This window comes from Tupaia chinensis, unplaced genomic scaffold (assembly GCF_000334495.1).
Source record: "Tupaia chinensis unplaced genomic scaffold, TupChi_1.0 Scaffold144150_1, whole genome shotgun sequence".
Classification (NCBI taxonomy): domain Eukaryota; kingdom Metazoa; phylum Chordata; class Mammalia; order Scandentia; family Tupaiidae; genus Tupaia; species Tupaia belangeri.
The window spans coordinates 860,212-879,990 of NW_006204006.1; the positions used below are offsets into that span (position 1 = coordinate 860,212).

Below are 19,779 nucleotides of genomic sequence, written 5' to 3' on the forward strand. Positions count from 1 at the left end.
AAAAAAAAAAACCACCACACCACCTGCACCTAAAAACCCACCAGTCTCATGACCCATTCTTCTTGGGGACTCTGGTCTGGGGTGAGTCCTAGTACCAGTGTTTTTCTGAAAGCTCCCTAAGCGATTCCAGTGCCAGCGCTGAAATGTGATTACCTATGACCTGTACTCTTGGCTTAGATTTCAGTATTTGACCTCTACTAAATGACCAAAGCTCCAAATTTATTCATTTATTTATTTTTAGGTCGCCATAGGGTGCATGCACTTGTTGGGGAGAAATCAACCCCCTAGGGAGGATGGCCAAACCACAATCCCTTCCCCTCCATTTTCCTCTCTGGATTTTGGGCACACACACGTGGGCCAGGGGTAATATTCAAGCCAACGAGTACAGGGCTTAAACCATGGTTTATCACTTGGGAGTCCAGCGCCTTACCTACCATGCTATCTGCTGGCCCCATAAAGCTCCAAATTTAAATATTTAAAAAATACGCTGAATGTGAGTGTTTGTATATATACATATCACCTCCTCCCCCATCTTAATCTTAGGAATTTTAACCAAAGTCCCCAAGGATAAAGAAAATGGGAATTTAGACGGGACATATTAGACATGAACATGAAGAGCCAGAATACTGTGCCTCAAAACCAGTGAACAAAACGCATATCTTTCTAGAATCTGCACTTAAAAACTGGTATAAGACCAAGAAGGGAAAAAGATTCTCAGCTAGTACCAGAACGACGGAGCACAACTGATACTTACTAGTGGTGAGTTGATGTTAAATCTCCAGTAGGACGCAGATAACCGAGTGAGGTTAAGACTGCAACGGTAATTGACATTCAGGTTCATGCGTAGCTCCCAACCACATCTTCCTAAGTCAGAACCTTCCTTTTGTTTCCACTAGACTGGCTGTCTCTACCACTGGCTTGCTACTCAAGTGACTTCTCTGGCTTTGGAAAGCAGCTGAAGGAACTATCCTGCCTGTCTTCCTTAGGTACGGCAGGGATGGGGGAAGTCATGGTCTATGACCCAAGAATTAAGAACATTTGTCCCAATTAACACATCTTCCAGAAATGTCAAACCAAGTCAGATACACCATTTTGTGTGCACAACCATACAGAGAACCAGAGGACCAATGAGGTCTTTTGCCTTTGATACCATCATAATGTATTTGTGATTTTTATGTCTTAATAGATTTGCGAGCCTATAGCTATATCCCCCAAAATCTTCATAAACTAAGAGGTTATTTTTTTATTTTTTGGAGAGGTTTTTTCCTTATTGGGTGCGTGCGCTTGCCAGAAAGACAGAGACAGACAGAGAGATAGAAAGCGAGAAATCACCCCCCAGGGGGGATGGCCATGCCACAATCCCTTCTCCTCCATTCTCCTCTCGGGATCTAGTGCATGCATGCACACCCGCCCGGTGTGAGTTTAAGCCACTGGGTCCGGGATGAGAACCACGGTCGACTACGTGAGAGTTCAGCGACATAGCCATTATGCTAACTGCTGGTCCCACTAAGAGGTTATTTTATTAACTTCACAAATACTGTGTTTTTGACCAAAACTTAATTAGTAGTTAAGTTACTTAATTAGTAGTATAGCGTTATACACTACTTGGTTGTGTCCCTTAGTATACCAAAATTCTTTTTGACATTGCCAACAAGACACACCTAAAAGTGACATTAAAAAAAAAAAAAAAGAAATGAGCACAAACAGGTTAAGTATCCCTTATTTGAAATATCTACATATACATGAGTTGTCTTGGGGCTGGGACCTAAGTTTAAAGAGAATTTATGTATGTTTCATATATACCCCATATACATAGCCTCAAGGCTATTTTACACAGTATTTCTGCGTTGCAGTGTTTTGACAACACATGATTTGTCATACATGGTCAGGTATGGAATTTTTCGCCTGTATCATGTCAACACTCAAAAGTTCCAGATTTTGGAACATTTTTGGATTAGGGATGTTCAACTTATATGTCTTTTTACATTCTGTGGGTTTCAGCCACTTAGTCTGTAACACCTTTTGGATTCCCAGACATAACAGACATCCTCTACTCCCACAAACCTCAGCAGTGAGGTACTCCAGAATTGCAGCACTGTACACGGCAGCAGTGGCACCCACCCTTCCGTGGCTTGTGGTGCGAGTCTTCAAGTGTCTGTGGATGCGGCCCACAGGAAACTGAAAAAGAAACATCTCAGTAAGAGGCACTGCAGAGCCTTAAAATGGCACAAGTATAATCAAAGGTTGAGCAGTAGGGGTAAAGCAAGAAATAAAGCACTCAGTCACACATTTCAGAAGCCAAACTAACTGGGCACAGCGAACAGTTTCTAGGACCTGTGTGTACACAATGTCCCGGTAATCAGCCCTCAACTTTCTATCTGCATAACCTGGAGAGTTTCATTAGAAAAAGCAGGAGCTGCTGGGCTGCCATCAGCTGCACTGTGACATGGCCCAGTGATCACATCTGGACCAAGTTAACTTCTTCAAAGAGCTGCACACAACTCTGAACCTCCACCACTTCCTGGGATCCTAATTCGTTCTTTCCTGTTTCAAGAGTCGGCCTAATAGCTGAGAAAAAGCAATACCATTTCTCATTGTGACTCCTACTTCCTGAGAGGAAGCTTTCTGATTTTCAAAGCCCTTACTATTTTTTTTAAAGATTATTTTATTTCATTTTACTTACTATTACTATACTTTAAAAAATTTATTGTAGGTCCCATGCGCTCACCAGAGAGAGAGAGACAGAAAGAGAGCAAGCCACCTGGTCCAGGACTCAAACCATGGTCGGCTGTGTGGGAGGCCAGTGCCTTGACCACCACTCCACCTTCTGGACCATCCCAACAACTTCTTACAGACCTTTTTCACTCCTTTATTACCCTAATATTTCAACAGCTCCAAGGAATTCCTTCCCATGGCTCCTTTCCTTTTACAGACTTCACCGAAAACTTCCCCACACCCCTATAATGCCTACTTTCAGTTACAGTCTAGATATCTCCTTTTTTTTTTGGAGAGGTTTTTGCTATAGGGCACGTGTGCTCACCAGACAGACAGAGAGAGACAGAGAGACAGAAAGCAAGAAATCACCCCCCTAAGGGGGATGGCCATGCCGCAATCCCTTTTCCTCCATTCTCCTCTCAGGATCTTGGGCATACACAAACACGCACACGCGCCCGGCATGAGTTTAAGCCACTGGGTCCAGGACTCGAACCACGGTCGACTACATGGGAGTCCAGTGACATAGCCATTACACTAACTGCTGGTCCCGATATCTCCTTTTCAAAGGCAACATTTTAAAACCTTACTTTCCTGTTAGATATTTCTCCCAACCTGACCTTGGCTTCTGTTAAACATTTATTTATGTCTGTACGTATTTATTTACTTAGGTTTTGCTTCAGGGCACATGCTTTTGCCTGAGACAGAGAGGTGAGAGAAAGAGAGGAAGAGTGAGAGAGCAGCCCCCAGGGGGATGGCCATGCCACAATCCCTTCTCCTACATTCTCCTCTCAGGATTTTGGGCTGGACCTAGGACTCCAACTGCTCCATCAGCCATGTGGGATCCATTGCCTTAACCTCCACTACATCTGCAGGCCCTGTTAACTGCTTTTAAAGTATTTATTTCTTCTATGGTGGGGAAAGGGCATCCCAACAGGGTCTCTTGTTGTAATCCACTCCCACTCCCAGCTTCAGCCATCCTGGATTATGGGCACAGCCCTAGAATGTAAAGGAAGGTGCTAGGACACGAACCCAGAACCATCCCATGTGGTCTAGTTGTGTTATCACTGTCCTACCATCTAGTATCTGTTAAATACTACTCTTGAAGGCCAGTGCTGACTCTAATCCTCAATCTATTTTTCCCCTTGAACTCTTTTTTTTTTTTTAGAGATTTCTGCTATGGGGCACGTGCGCTGGCCAGAAAGAGAGATAGAAAGTGAGAAATCACCCCCCAGGAAGGATGATCATTCTGCAATCCCTTCTCCTCCATTCTCCTCTCAGGATCTTCGGGACGCATGCACACGCACCCGGCGTGAGTTTAAGCCACCAGGTCTGGGACTCAAACTACATGGAAGTCCGGCGACATAGCCATTATGCCAACTGCTACCCGCCCCCCCCCCGAACTCTTAACAGGTGTTTCTGAGAGAGATACCAATGCCCTGTGTTCCCTTTTGGTTCTCTTTGGTTAGGAAACATCCACATCAAAAACTATCTATTTTACATAAATGGTCTCAAACTTCTATCTATTGCCTTATTTAGAAAGCTGAAATCACCATGGTGGGACCAGCAGTTAGCATAACGGCTATTTCGCTGGACTCTCATGTAGTAAACGCGGTTTGCATCCTGGACCCAGTGGCTTAAACTCACACCGGTGCGTGTCCGTTCATGCCCAAGATCCCGAGAGGAGAACGGAGGAGAAGGGATTGCGGTATGACCATCCCCCCTGGGGGGTGATTTCTCGCTTTCTGTCTCTGTCTCTCTCTGTCTGTCTGGCGAGTGCACGCGCCCTATAGAGAAAATCTCTCCAAAAAAAAAAAAAAAAAGGATAAATAAAGTTAAATAATGTCCCATGGATGCTTATTCATTCTCCTCCCTCTCTCTCTTCTGTAAGTATACATGTTATCTGGCAAATAAAAAAAAAGGAAACAAAGTTGCAACAATTCAAATATATGAAGTTTTTTTTTTCTTTTTCTTTTTTTTTGGAGAGGATTTTTGCTATAGGGTGCGTGCGCTCGCCAGACAGACAGAGACAGAGAGGTAGAAAGCGAGAAATCACCCTCCAGAGGGGATGGGCACGCCGCAATCCCTTCTCCTCCATTCTCCTCTCAGGATCTTGGGCACGCACACACATGTGCCTGGCGTGAGTTTAAGCCACCGGGTCCAGGACTCGAACCACGGTTGACTACGTGGGAGTCCAGAGACATAGCCATTACGCTAACTGCTGGTCCCAAATATATGAAGTTTGAAAGATTTAGCAGTTTTAAGTATATGATTCAGTCTAATACTGAGTCTATTAAGGAAACATTCAGAGGATTAATATCATGGTAGTCTCCCTCAAATTCTATCTCATTTATCTGACAGCAAATATAGCACTACCAACATCTTCAAAGGAAAACCACAACACATTCAGTTCAATACGATACAACTTATAACAAGACTAAGTACTTAGCTATCATCTGGAAATAACAGGTTTTACTAGAACAAATCATTAAATTCACTAAGATCTTTTAAAAACTTCCTTAGTGGAGGGGGAAGCCGGTAGGCGTTGTGGTGATGAAGGCTCTGGACTCTCATGTGGCCAACTAAGGTTTGAGTACTAGATATGGAGGCTTGAAAATCATGTCAGACGTGTGTGCGTACCCAAAATCCCAAGAGGAGAAGGGGTTATGGCATGGCCATCTCCATTTGGGGGTAATATCTCACTTTCCTTGTCACTGTCTCTATTTTCCTGCCAGCACACACTCTATGGCAAAAAAAAAAAAAAAAACAAAAAAAACTCCAGACTCACACATGGCTGACTGCAGTTCCAGTCCTAGACCCAGTGCCTTGAAAATCATGCTGGGCACATGTGTGTGTGTGTGTGTGTGCACCCAAGATCCCAGGAGGAGAATGGAGAAGTGATTGTAGTGTGGCCATCCCTCCTAGGGGGAGGGGGGTGACTTCTCATTTTCCCTCTCACTACTTCTGTTTCTCTCTCCCCTGCAGATGCACATGCCCTAAGACATAAGCCTCTTGATAAAAACAAAAAAAAGGGCCAAGCAGGTGGCATGGCATGGTGGTTAAGGTGCTAGACTCCCACATAGCTGAGGACAGTTTGAATCCCAGGCCTGGTGGCTTGTTCTCTCTCTGGTCAAATTAGATAATAATAGTAACAATGAATAAAATTAAATAAAATAATTCTTAAAAAAAAAAAAATCAAAACCAAAACTAAAAACATGCTTAGAAAAATACAAATTAATATTGTATTTAACTACAAACATCTGGACCAATTAATCTCATTGTTAAAAGTTTACAGTAATACATTTTTAAAAACTTTATTTTTTTAATGGGGCGTTTTTTGCTATAGCGCACATACGCTCGCCAGAAAGAGAGATAGAGAGAAAGCAAGAAATCACCCCCCTGGGAGGATGGTCACAACGCAATCCCTTCTCCTCCATTCTCCTCTCGGGATCTTAGCCACGCACGCACATGCACCTGGCGTTGAGTTTAAGCCACCAGGTCCAGTACTCAAACTGCAGTTGACTACATGGGAGTCCAGAGACACAGCCATTACACCAACTGCTGGTCCCAGTAATACATTTTTTGAAACAATAAGACATTTAGATCATGAATTGCAACAGTTACAAAAACAATAATTATGACAGCATGCATGCCTTACCTGCAGCCCAGCTCTCTGTGAGCGAGACACTGCTTTAGCCTTGGCCTTCCCACTGTCCTTTCCAGCTTTGCCTCCAGCCTAAATGAAAAGAAGTTTTAGATGAAGAGTTGAAAGTGCTATGGGTGGTGTGGTGGATGGCTGAATCCTACATGGCTAACTGTGCAGTTTGAGTTCTAGACCTAGCAGCTTAAAAAACACAGTAAGGGGGCCAACAAGTGGTGTGGTAGGTAAGGCACTGGACTCCCACACGGCAGACCGCAGTTTGAATCCTGGACCTGGCAGCTCGCTTTCTCACTTTTCCCCTCTCTCTCCTCCTGTAAAAAATAAAACAAATCATTTTTATAGAACTTAAAAAGAATTATTTATTTATTTACTTCTCTATTTTAATTTGACCAGAGAGGGAGGGGGAGAGAGAGCGAGCGCACGAGCAAGCGAACACAAGCATACTCTCAGGTCTGGGACTTGAACCGCAGTCACCCATGTGTGAGTCCAGCACCCTTAACCACCACGCCAATGCTGGTCCCTAAATAAATCGTTAAAAAATTTTTTTTCTAAAAAAAAAAAAAGGGGGGGGGGGAATGCCTGCAGGTGGTGTGCTGGTTAAGGTCCCACTGGACTCCCACATAGCCAACTGCAGTTCAAGTCCTAGACTTGGAGGTTTGCTTTCTCACTCCAGTCCCACTCTGTCCCTATCTGAACAAATTAAAAAATAAATAAAGTTTGGGGACCAGTAGGTGGCATGGTGGTTAAGGCACTGGACACAACCACATGGCCGACCATAATTCGAGTCCCGTATCTGGAGGCTTGCTTTCCCACTTTGCCTCTGTGCTCTTTCTCTGAGAGAAAGAAAGCAGCCGGGTCTGGGCTCAAACCTCACTTGGCCATGTGAGAGTCCAGCATCCTCAACCACCACGCCACTGTTTGGTCCCTAAATAATTACTTTAAAAAAGTATTTAATTTTATTATTATTTTAATTTTATCAGAGATATGCACAGAGAGAGAGAGAGAAAGTAAGAAAACAGGTTGTTGGGTCCAGGATTCAAACTGCAGTTGGTCATATGGGAGAGTGCCTCAACTACCATGCCACCAGCCAACCCCAATAAATAAGTCTTTAAAAAAAAAAAGAAAAAAATACAGTGGGCTTGTGTGCACACATGCCCAAAATCTCAAATGGAGAATGGTTTGTGGTGTGGCCATCCTCCTTCTCAGGGGTGTCTTCTCAGCCCCCATCCCAAATTTGTCACTCTCCAGGGAGTGTACACTACCTTCTAGCAAATTAAAAAAAAAAAAAGGAAAAAGCGACTTCAAAAACAGTACACATTCGCTGCACAAACGTGCTTTCATGAAACTAATTTTCTTCCTGTCTTACTTTAACCAGTTAAAACTACGTAGATGAACAAAGAAGTGGAAAACTCTCTACTGATGATAGTGTGTATGGTGTTATCTTTAAAAAAAAAAAAAAAAAAAAAGATTTAGCTTTATTTATTTATTTAAATTTGGCCAAAGAGGGACAGAGTGAGAGTGAGAGCAAGAGAGAGAGAAAGAGAAGAGAGAAAGTGAGAAAGCAAGTCTCTAGGTCCAGGACTTGAACTGTAGTCGGCCATGTGGGACTGTTCAGTGTCACAACCACCATGCCACCTGCTGGTCCCCATTTTGTTTTTAAAATTTTAAAAGAATTATTTATTTAATTCCATTTGTTATTATTATTACTTTTTAAATTTAACCAGAGACAGAGAGAATGGGAGAGTGAAAAAACAAGCTGCTAGGTCTGGGGCTGCAGTTGGCCATGAGTGAATCCAACACTTTTAACTACCACGCCACCTGGTAGACCCCTTTTTAAAAAAATTTTGAGAGATTTTTGCGACAGGGTGTGTGCGCTCGCTGGAGACAGACAGAAAGCAAGAAATCACTTCCCAGAGGGGATGGCCACGCTGCAATCCATGTCCTCTCAGGACTTTCAGCATGTATATGCACACGCGTGTGGCAAGAGTTTTAAGTCGCTGGGTCTGAGACCACTTGGAAGTTCAGTGACGTTATGCATTACACCATCTGCTGGTCTTGATTTCTAGAATCTTGGACATATTTCTCAATTTTCAGATTAAAGAATCCTGTGAGTCAGTCTAATGTTTATGTATGCTTAAAATATTTCATAACTCCTTGATTTTTAAAAATGTAAAAATACACTGTTTCCACAGACATAGTTAGGACTTAGCTTTTCTGGAAGCAAAACAAAACAAAAACAAAACAAAACATGTTACCTTCTCAAAAAAAATCCTCAGGGCCAGCAGGTAGTTTAGCTGGACTCCCATATGTCTGATTGTGGTTCAAGCGTGGGGCCCAGGGGCTTGAAAAACATGTCAGGCAGGTATGTGCAGGTCCCCAAAATCCTGAGAGGAGAATGGAGAAGGGGTTGCAGAGTGGGCATCCCTTCCTGGGGGGGTGAATTCTCACTTTCCTGCCCTCTGTCTCTCTGTGAGCACACATGCCATATGGCAAAAACCTTTAAAAAAATCCTCAGAAAAATTAAATACAGAATTGCCACATGGTCTAGCAACTCTATTTTTAGATGTATCCCCAAACTGAAAGGATTAAAGAGATGTCTGTACACCCATGTTCACAGCAACATAATTCATAATAGTGAAGAAGTGGAAACCACCCAAGAGTTGGATAAATGGACAAACACAATGAGGTACAGACAAGTGCCTCATATCAATGTTTCAGTTAGTGATGGTCTCTACACACCAGTCTTGTGGTCTCACAAGATCATAATGGAGCTGAAATATTCCTCCCACCTAGTGACATTGTAGCTGCCTGGTATTACACAGCCAATAATATTGTAGCACAACACATCACCACTCACACTTTTTGTGGTAATATTGATTTAAACAAATCTACCATGCTGTCAAGTCACGTAAAAGTATGTACAAGTACATTAAAATCAACAGATTGCATAATGGTTAAGGCGCTGGACTCCCACATAATCAACTGTGGTTCGAGTCCAGGACCCAGCAGCTTAAACTCACTGAGTGTGTGTGCTTGTGCACCCAAAATATCAAGAGGAGAATGGTGGAGGAATTGTGGCATGGCCATCCCTCCTGGGTGGTTATTTCTCGCTTTCTGTCTCTCCGTCTCTCCAGTGAGTGCATGCACCCTATAGCAAAAATCTCTCTCTAAAAAAAAAAAAAAAAAGTATGCACAAGGACATAAAGTATGCACCAAGTACATAATTCTTGATAATAATGACTGTGAGGAACCAGCAGGCAGCGTGCTGGTTAAAGCACTGGACACTCCCACAAGGCCAACGGCAGTTTGAGTCCTGGATCTGGTGGCTTGCTTGCTTTCCCACTTTCCCTCTTCTCTCTCTCTCTCTGGTCAAATTAAAATAAATGAATGAATAAATAAAACTGAATAAATAACTCTTTTTAAAAATGACTGTGATATGGCTTTACGTATTTGCTATGTTAAACTCTTTAGAGGATGCTTCTGCTTAAAAAATAAAAAATGTTTACTGTAAAACAGCATGCTATAGCAGCCTCATATACCTCATAATTATCCATCTCTTGATTACATCATTTCTCCCATTCTTTTTTTTTTTTTTTTTTTTGGAGGGGTTTTAGGGCACGTGCGCTCGCCAGACAGAGAGAGACATAGAGACAGAAAGCGAGAAATCACCCCCCGGGGGGATGGTCACACCGCAATCCCTTCTCCTCCATTCTCCTCTCGGGATCGTGGGCATGCACGCACACGCGCCTGGCCTGAGTCTTAAGCCACTGGGTCCGGGACGCGAACCACGGTCGACTACGTGGGAGTCTAGCGACATAGCCATTATGCTAACTGCTGGTTCCCTTCCATTCTTGATTTAAACTCATGCTGTTTTTTCACTTAGGTCCTTCCAGTGGAACAAGATGAGGAGGCAAGAGATAGTGCTATTGATAATCTTCACCAGTGTGGGCCTAGCTCGTGTGTGTGTGTGTGTGTGTGTGTGTGTGTGTGTGTCTTAGTTTTTAACAAAAAACTTTGACAGATCGGGGCCAGCACATGGTGTGGTGGTTAAAGGCCCTGGATTCCCACATGGCTGACTACGGTTAGAGTCCTGGACCTGGCAGCTTGCTCTCGCCCTTTCCCTTTTGCTGTCTCTCTCTTGTCAAATTAAAAAACTAAATTAAAAAATAATAACAAATGGAATTAAATAAATAATTATTTTTTAAAAACCTTGAGATAAAGAAAAATGTTAAAATACAAACATGCTTATTTATAGTTTATGAAAAATATTTTGTACAGCTATATAGTCTGTGTTTTCAGATAAGTGGACTTTACTACAGTAGAATCAAAATGTATATTTTGGAGCCAGCAGGTGGCATGGTGGTTAAGGTGCTGGACTCCCACATGGTCGACCACAGTTCAAGTCCCAGACCTGGCAGCTTACTTTCTCACTCTTTCTTTATCTTTCTCTGGTCAAACTGAATAATAATAAAATTAAATAATTCTTTCTTTATAAAGAATAATTTAAAAAATTATTTAGTAATTTTATCCATTCATTCATTTAACATTAACCAGAGAGAGACAGAGAGAGAGGGAAAGTGAGAAAACAAGCCACCAGGTCCTGGACCTAGCAGTTTGAAAAAAAAAAATACCCTGGGTTCCTGTGTGTGCATGTCCAGAATCCTGAGAGTAGAATGGAGAAGGGATTTCAATATGACCATCTCCCCAGGGAGTGATCTTTCTCTGTCTCTCCTGTGAGCACACATGCCCTATAGGAAAACTAAAACTAAACTAAGATAAAGTTTAAAAAAGTTACAATAATCTAAGTTTATTACTGAGTAAAGAAGAAAAAATACTGGGGGCCAGCAGATGGCATGGTGGTTGAGGTGCTGGTCTCCCACATGGCCAACAGTGGCTCAAGTCCTAGACCTGGCAGCTTGCTTTCTCATCTCCCTCTCTCTGGTCAAACTGAATAATAAATAAATTAAAGTAAGTAAGTAACTGATTCATTAAAAAAAAAAAAAATAGAGGGGCTAGCAGATGACACAGCAGTTATGTCTCTGGACTCCCACATGGCTGATTGTGGTTCAAGTCTTGGATCCAGTGGCTTGTAATTCATACTGGGTATGTGTACGTGCATGCCTAAGATCATAGGAGAAGGGATTGCGTAGTAGCCATCCCCCGGGAGGTGATTTCTCACTTTCTCTCCTACTATCTTTGTCTCTTTTCTTTCTGGTGAGTGCATGCACCCTAAGACAAAACAAACGAAGAAACAAAGAAACAAAAACAAACAAACAAACAAACAAAAAACAAAAAAAAAAGAAAGAAAAAGAAATTTTTTCATAATTGTTGTGTAGCCTAAGTGCCCAGTGGTTATAAAGTCTGCAGTCATGTACGATAATATCCTAGGCCTTCACATCCACTCACCACTCACTGACTCACCAAGAGCAAGTTCCAATCCTATGAGCTCCATTCTTGGTAAATGCACTACACAGGTACACCATTTTTAATCTTTTATACCATATTGCTACTGTAACTCTTCTAGGTTTAGATACAAAAGAGCCAGTGTGTTACAATTGCTTACAGTATTGAGTACAGTAACATCCTGTGGGTTTGTCAACTAGAAGCAATAGGCTATAACTGCACAGCCCAGGTGTGTAGTAGGCTGTACTGATTAGGTTTACATAAGCACACTCTATGATGTTCATACAATGAGGAAATCACCTAACAAATAATTTCTCAGAAAGCACCCCTATTGGGACCAGCAGATGATGCATAATGGTTACGGCGCTAGACTCCCACATAGTGGACTGTGGTTTGAGTCTCAGAGCCGGCGGCTTAAAACTCATGGCAGATGAGTGTATGTGCATGCCCAAAATCCCAAGGAGAATGGAGAAAGGATTGCAGCATGGCCATTTCCCCTGGGGAAATTGCTGTCTCTCCGGTGAGCGCATGCAATCTATAGCAAAAAAACCCCAAAAACCAAAAAACAAAACAAAACAAAACAAAAAAACTCTCTTAAAAAAAAAAAGCCCCTCCACCAAGGGACATACTTATAATAGGATGTACCAGCTTTAAAAAGGAAATTCAGGGGACCAGCAGTTAGCGTAATGGCTACATCGCTGGACTCCCATGTAGTCGACCGCAATTCGCGTCCCGGACCGGTGGCTTAAAACTCATGCTGGGCGCGTGTGTGTGCGTGCCCAAGATCCTGAGAGGAGAAGGGATTGTGGCGTGGCCATCCCCCCCGGGGGGTGATTTCTCGCTTTCTGTCTCTGGCTCTGTCTTTCTGGCGACTGGACGCGGGAGAGAAAAACCTCTCCAAAAAAAAAAAAAAAAAGGAAATTCAGACAAACGTTGTAACATGAGGACATTATGCTAAGTGAAATAAAACGTGCTAGTCATAAAAAGATAAATAGTGTATGTCTCCATTTATGAAGTCCCTAAAGTAGTCAAATTAATAGACAGGAAGTAGGATTATGGTTGCCAGGGGCTACTAGTAGGTAAGGTGTTTCAGTTTGGGAAGATGAAAAAGTTCTAGAGATGGATGGTAATTATAGCCACATAATATGAACTTAATACCACTGAAATGGTTGGGGCCAGCCAGTGACTTGGTTAAGGTAGGTAGATCACATGTGTCCGGGACCTTGTGGTTTGAAAAACACACTGGCCATGTGTGCCCACATGCCCAAAAACCCAAGAGAAGACTGTTAGAGAAAGGAGGAGAAAGAATTGAAGTGGTGCCAGTAGGTGGCATGGTGATTAAGGTGTTGGATTCCTATATGGCCAACCAGAACTTAAATCCTAGACTGGGCTGCTTGCTTTCTCACTTTCTGCCTCTCTCTGGTGAGTGCACATGCAAAAATTTAAAAAGTGATAATAATAATAATGATAAGTAAAATCAAGTAATTAATTATTTAAAAAATAAATAAAAAGACCAGAAAGGATCAAAGTGTGGCCATCCTCTTCAGGATGCTTTCTTATTTTCCTCAACCCTCTTTTGTGAGCACTTGCATTCTACAGTAAAAATTTTAAAGACCAGCAGGTGGCATAATAGTTATGTTGCTGGACCCCCATGTGGTAGATCGCGGTTCAAGTCCTGGACCTGATGGCCTAAAACTCACGACAGGTGCATGTGTGTGCATGCCCAAGATCCCAAGAGAAGAATGGAGAAGGGATTGTGGCATGGCCATCCCTGCCTTGGGGGTGTGTATGATTTCTCGCTTTCTGTCTCTCTGGCAAGTGCACATGCCTTATAGGAAAAAAAAAAATCTCTAAAAAAAAAAAAAAAAAAAAAAAGAAAGAAATGGTCAATATGATGAATTTTATTAAATAGGGGCCAGCAGGTGGTATATAATAGTTAAGGTGTTGGACTTGCAGTCTGAGTACTGGATCCGGGGGGCTTAGGACATGCCAGGCACATGTATACATGACCCAAATCCTAGGAGAATAGAGGAGAAGGGACTGTGGCATGGTCATCTCCCCGGGGGATGATTTCTCACTTTCTCTTTCACTGTCTCTCTCCAGCAAGTACATGAGCCCTATGACGAAAATCTTAAAAAAAAAAAAAAAAAGTATATTTTAACATACACACATACATTCTCTCTCTCTCTCTCTCTCTCTCTCAGGATCTTTAAACCTCTACTACCAGGGGGCAGGACTCAGCACAGCTGTTAGGAGCTGGATCTCACATTGCCAATCATGGTTCCAGTCTGATCCTATTGATTTGAAAAACAAGCTTAGGAGCACATGCCCAGAGTCCTGACAAGATGGAAAATCAGAGAAAAAAGGATTGTGGCATGACAGGCCCTGTGGTTTGGGGAGGGTTCTCTCTCATACGTGCACATTAAAAAACAAAAAAACAAAAAAACACCAAACTAAAACATTGCTACTATAGGAGTTAAACAAATACTACATTTTTATTTAGAGAGAGCTTTTTGCTATAAGGCGCGTGTGCTCACTGAAGAGACAGAGATAGAAGGTGAGAAATCACCTCTCACCCCAGAGGGGATGGCCATGCCACAATCCCTTCTCTTCCATTCTCCACTCTTGGGATCCTGGGCACACACATATGCACAAGCCCACACCCAGAGTGGTTTCAAACTGCTAGGTCCGGGACTCAAACTGCTGTTGACTACGTGGGAGTCTAGAGACATAACCATAACGCCATCTGCTGGTCCCACAAATACTACTTTCAACGGACAGAAAACAAGTTTTCAAATCTTAATGGTCACTAAAAAGACAATAAATTAGGGTATATAAATACACTGGAGTATTATTATGCCATGTCACCAAATGAGGTACCGGGCCGATCCAATAGCCTAATGATTAGGGGAGCTGGATCCCATAAAGCTGAACTGGTCTGTATTCCAGTCCTGCAGACTTGAAACACACCAGGTGCGTGTGAGTACATTCCCAAAATCCTAACAGGATGAAGAAATGGAAGAGAAGGGACTGTGGTTTAACTATATCCCATTGGGGATGATTCTTCCCCACCCATAAGTGAGTGCACACAAACTCCAGTAATTGGGAAAAAAAAAAAAAGATACATGTATATGTATAGAACCTATAAAACTTATTTTTACATGAAAAGGGCTAGATATGTGAAAATGCAATAAGCTTCTGTTTATGTAAAAATGTTATGTATATACACATATTTCTAAGAAGACGGCAAAATAGAGAAATTATTTGCCTCTGGGCCAGCAGGTGGCATGAAGGTTACGGCTCTGGATCCTACATGGCTGGCTATGTAGTTCATGTCTAGACCCAGTGGCTTGACAAACATGCTGGGCACATGTGTATGTGTATCCAAAATTCTGAGAGGAGACTGGAGATGAAACTGTGGTGTGTCTATCCCACAAGGGGGGATTCTCATCCCCCCCCAACCCTATCTGTTTCTCTCTGGTGAGCGCACAGGCTCTATAGCAAAATAAAACAAAACAAAACAAAACACCTTTGCCTCTAGGGAGATAATATTAAGAATCTGACTTAAGAAGGAAACAAATTCCTCTTCCATATGCTTTCTATACTGTAAAAGAAAAAAAGCTTTGTTCTCATTCTTAAACAAGTCAGCAAAACACTTTTTAAAGAAATAATTATATTTAACTTTATTTATTTACTTATTTTAATTTGACCAGAGAGGCACAAAGAGAGAAAGAGAGAGAGAGGGAAAAAAGGGGGGGGAGAAAGTGATAAAGCAAGCCACCAGGTTCAAGACTTGAACCGTGGTCAGCCGTGTGGGAGTCCAGCGCGTTTAACCACCATGCCACCTGCTGGCCCCATCAACAAAAGACTTAGACTTATATTCTTAGGAAGAACTGAGACTCTAGATTTCTACCAGAATGCTTTACACATTAACTATATTTTTATGTAAGAAGATACTGCATAGTTTTGGGGATTGAGGTCAGCTCCATTACCAAGATATTTTCACATAGTCTTCAAATAAAAAAACCTCTTCAGGGACCAGCAGTTGGCATAACAGCTATGTCACTGAACTCCTGTGTGGTCAACCGCGGTTCAAGTCCTGGACTCAATCACTTAAACTCACCCATGTTCATGTGGGCCCAAGATCCCTAGAGGAGAATGGAGAAGGGATGGTGGAGTGGCCATCCCTCCCTGGGGGTGATTTCTTGCTTTCTGTCTCTCTGGCAAGCACACTCACCCTATAGCAAAAAAGCCTCTCAAAAACAAACAAAAACCTTTTGAAGGCCAACAGGTAGATAACGATTAAGATGCTGAACTCCCACATGGTCAACTATGGGTTGAGTCCAAGGCCAGGTATATGTGCATGCTCAAAATCCTGAGAGAAGAGGGACCAACAGTTACCGTAATGGCTATGTCGCTGGACTCCCACAAAGTTGACTGCGGTTCGCGTCCCGGATCCGGTGGCTTGAAATTGACGTCGGGCGCGTGTGCCCAAGATCCCGAGAGGAGAATGGAGGAAAGGGGATTGCAGTGTGACTATCCCCCCTGGGGGGTGATTTCTCGCTTTCTGTCTCTATGTCTCTCTCTGTCTGGCGAGCGCACGTGCCCTATAGCAAAAACCTCTCCAAAAAATAATTTTTTTTCATCACAATTTGCCTTATAAAACATTTAAAAATCTCTCTGTATACTACTCTAAAATTATAATCATTATCTCCCTGTGAATGGATGAGGAAATAAGAACTAGTTATTAACTAAAAACCACCAAATACAAAACTACCCAGGCTTCCCAATTTATACAGTAATTACTTTGTATAAGTAATTTTAACTTCACTACTAAACATCTGCCACAGTTGCTGTCTTATCTATTTGCTTTTTATGGAAGTACGCATCTAATCAGTCAAAAGTCTCAATACATTAAATGATTATTTCCAAGGTTTGGAGACTCCAGATACATTCCTTACTGAACAAAAACAAATTTTCATGATATCAAACCTATCTGAATATAAAACTGTACATCAAGTTGATACTTTATTTCCAAAATCCCCTCTAACTGTATTCTCCCAACTCCATACATTTTTTTTTAAAGAGATTTTTGCTGCAGGGCATGTGCCTGCTGGAGACAAAGAGTAATCAATCCCAAGGGAGGATAGGACCGTCACAATAATCCCTTCTCCTCAACTCTCCTCTTGGGATTTTGGGCACACTCACATACGCCTGACCCGCATAAATTTCAAGCGACTGGGTCCTGGACTCAAACCGCAGTTGGCCATGTGGGGGTCTAGTGGCATAACCATTACGCCATCTGCTGGTTCTGTACCTTTGTTTCAACATAGTTTACGACCAAGAACCAATATAAGCAATTTTAACATTTCTTTTTTAAAAGAATTATTTTTATTTAACTTTATTTATCCATTAATTAGTTTATTTAAATCTGACTAGAGAGGGACAGAGGGAGTACGAGAGAGAGTGAATACAAGAGAGAGAGAGAGAGAGAGGGGGAGAAGTTTATTTAAATCTGACTAGAGAGGGACAGAGGGAGTACGAGAGAGAGTGAATACAAGAGAGAGAGAGAGAGAGAGGGGGAGAGAGCCGCCAGGTCCAGGACTAGAACTGTGGGAGTCCAGCACCCTTAACCACCACTCCACCTGTCAGCTCCACAATTTAACATTTCTTATTCTACTCTAAGAACTGAGTATTAACCTATATTAAACAAATTGGTTAAAACAAACAAACAAACCCAAAAAACCAGCCCCAACAAGTGCATACACCCTATGGCAAACTCTCCCTAAAAAATAATTTAAATAAAAATAATTAAAAATCATTTTAAAAATCGGGACCAACAGATAGGCTATGGACATGGGCTATGTCACTGGACTCGCCCATGTAGTCAACCTCAGTTTGAGTCTCAAACCTGGTAGCTTGAAACATGCTGGGCATGTGTGCGTGCATGCCCAACATCCAGAGAGGAGACTGGAGAAGGGCTTATGGCCTGGTCATCGCATCCAGGGCGTGATTTCTTACTTTCCGTCCCTGCTGAGCTCAAGAGCCCTACAGCAAAAATCTCTCTTAAAAAAAAAAAAAAAATCACACAGACATAATCTTACCCACACACACTATAGGATTTAGAAAAGTTCATGGAGGGCCAGCAAGTGGCATGGAGGTTAAGGCACTGGATCCACATGGCCAGCTGCACTGTTGGAGTCCCAGCCCCAGTGACTTGAAAATCATGCAGGGCACACATGTGTGCCTGTATGCCCAAAATTCCAAGAGGAGACAGAAGGGATTTTGGTGTGGCTATCCCCTGGGGGAGGTGATTTCTCACCTTCTCTCTCTCATCTCTCTCTGGAGAGTGTATGTGCCCTACAGTAAAAATTAAAAAATAAAAATAAGTTAAAAAAAAAAAAAGAATGAGGACCAGCAAGCATGGTGGTTAAGGCACTGGACACTCCTATATGGCTGACCAAGGTTAGAATCCTGGAACTGGTGGCTTGCTTTCTTACTTTCCCTCTCTCTCTGTGTGTCTCTCTCTAGTCAAATTAAAATAAACACATGAATAAATAAAATGAAATTCTTTAAAAAAAAAAAAAAAGAATGTCCAAAGTTCATAGAAAGTGAAATTAAAGTACAAGTAATTTTGGTGCAAAAAAATTTTAAATCCATGGAGTTTTTTCACATTACATGTTTTTTATGAACTTTTTGAAGACACCTATCTATATAGAGAGAAATGAAGTATTCTTCTTAGAAACTGGGTATCAAAATACTTTATTTATTTATATTTATTTTTCTTTTCTTTTTTTGGGGGGAGGTTTTCGCTATAGGCCGTGTGCGTTGGCCAGAAAGAGAGACAGAAAGCGAGAAATCACCCCCAGGGGGGATGGTCACACCTCAATCCCTTCTCCTCCATTCTCCTCTTAGGATCTTCTTGGTCACACACTCCCGGTGTGAGTTTAAGTCACCGGGTCCAGGACTCCAACGCGGTAGACTGCATGGGAGTCCAGCGACATAGCCATTACGCTATCTGCTGGTCCCTCAAAATACGTCAATATCACTTTTAATAAATAATATGCTCACTTCCTCTCAAGTTTAAAATCTTAAAATCCTCCTGTTTTGGGGGTTATTTTAATGCTTATGTGTCTTTACCTTCTAGTAAATGATATGCTAGAGATTGAGAAGCAGCTTAAAAATTAGTAAGGATCAGGAAAATCAGTTCAGACAAGCTGCTGTACAGATAGGATGTAACGCATGCCTCATTTTGTTTGTGAAAGTACTTGTACTACAAAGCACTGCACCGTGATAAACAACTTTCAATCACAAAGTTCGATGCATCTACCCATAAGGCCTATCTCGGTTCTGAAAGTCGAGAACTTTACAATAACCAAGATTTCTGTTCCCATGACTGGCCACCTGCTGTGGCTAGGTACTTGACGAAATCCTTTTCTTGTCACATCGAGCACAAGACCTAGACCTGTGTCATGAGAATGACAGCCTAAGCTGTCGGAGCCTCTGCCTCCAGGTAAGATGCTAAGGCAGGAGTAGACTCCGCCGAGATTCCCTGACAGGATCGCCACCCTCACGGCCAGATGGCTAATCCTCTAGCACCTTCTCCTGCCTCTCAACTTTAACACCGGGCTGAAGTTTCACTCACTTTCATTTTCCCAACGCCACGCTATGCTCAAGCAGATGTGAATTTCAAACACAAAGGCGATGACTTCGGGTCAGAAGCCACAGCAAGGGCCGAGGGAGGTCGCGAAGACTCAGAGGACCCGGGTATTCGGTGCCGGGGTCCAGCGCGCCGGCAATACTCGGCATACGCGCAGGGCCGCCTTTCCTCCCCGCCCTGCCTGGCAGACCCGGTGGTCCAGCGAACGCAGCAGCGCCCGCTCCCGTTCCTCGGAGCACCCTTCAGTCGAGTCCGCGGTGCCGGGTCGGAACCGCCGGCAGGCCCCTATTCCGCTGCCTCGCGCTCCCAGATCAGACTTCACAGGCACCCGAGCCCCGCCCGC

The 19,779-nt window shown here is 42.7% G+C and overlaps 1 protein-coding gene across 4 annotated transcripts in view; it reads right to left on the reverse strand.

Moving 5' to 3' along the window:
- The window catches only part of H2AZ2 (H2A.Z variant histone 2), a 30,140-nt gene that overhangs the window by 9,847 nt on the left and 514 nt on the right, over positions 1–19,779 (reverse strand). For 2 of the 4 annotated variants that reach the window (XM_006166029.3, XM_006166027.3), the window contains exons 2-3: positions 6,371–6,448; positions 2,065–2,178 (exon numbers count right to left, since the gene is read on the reverse strand). In XM_006166029.3, coding sequence (XP_006166091.1) covers positions 2,065–2,178; positions 6,371–6,448 — 192 coding nt within the window. Of the gene's footprint in view, positions 1–2,064; positions 2,179–6,370; positions 6,449–19,421; positions 19,443–19,779 lie in introns of those variants that run through there. The other 2 variants (XM_006166028.3, XM_014583196.2) reach the window with 2 other exon arrangements.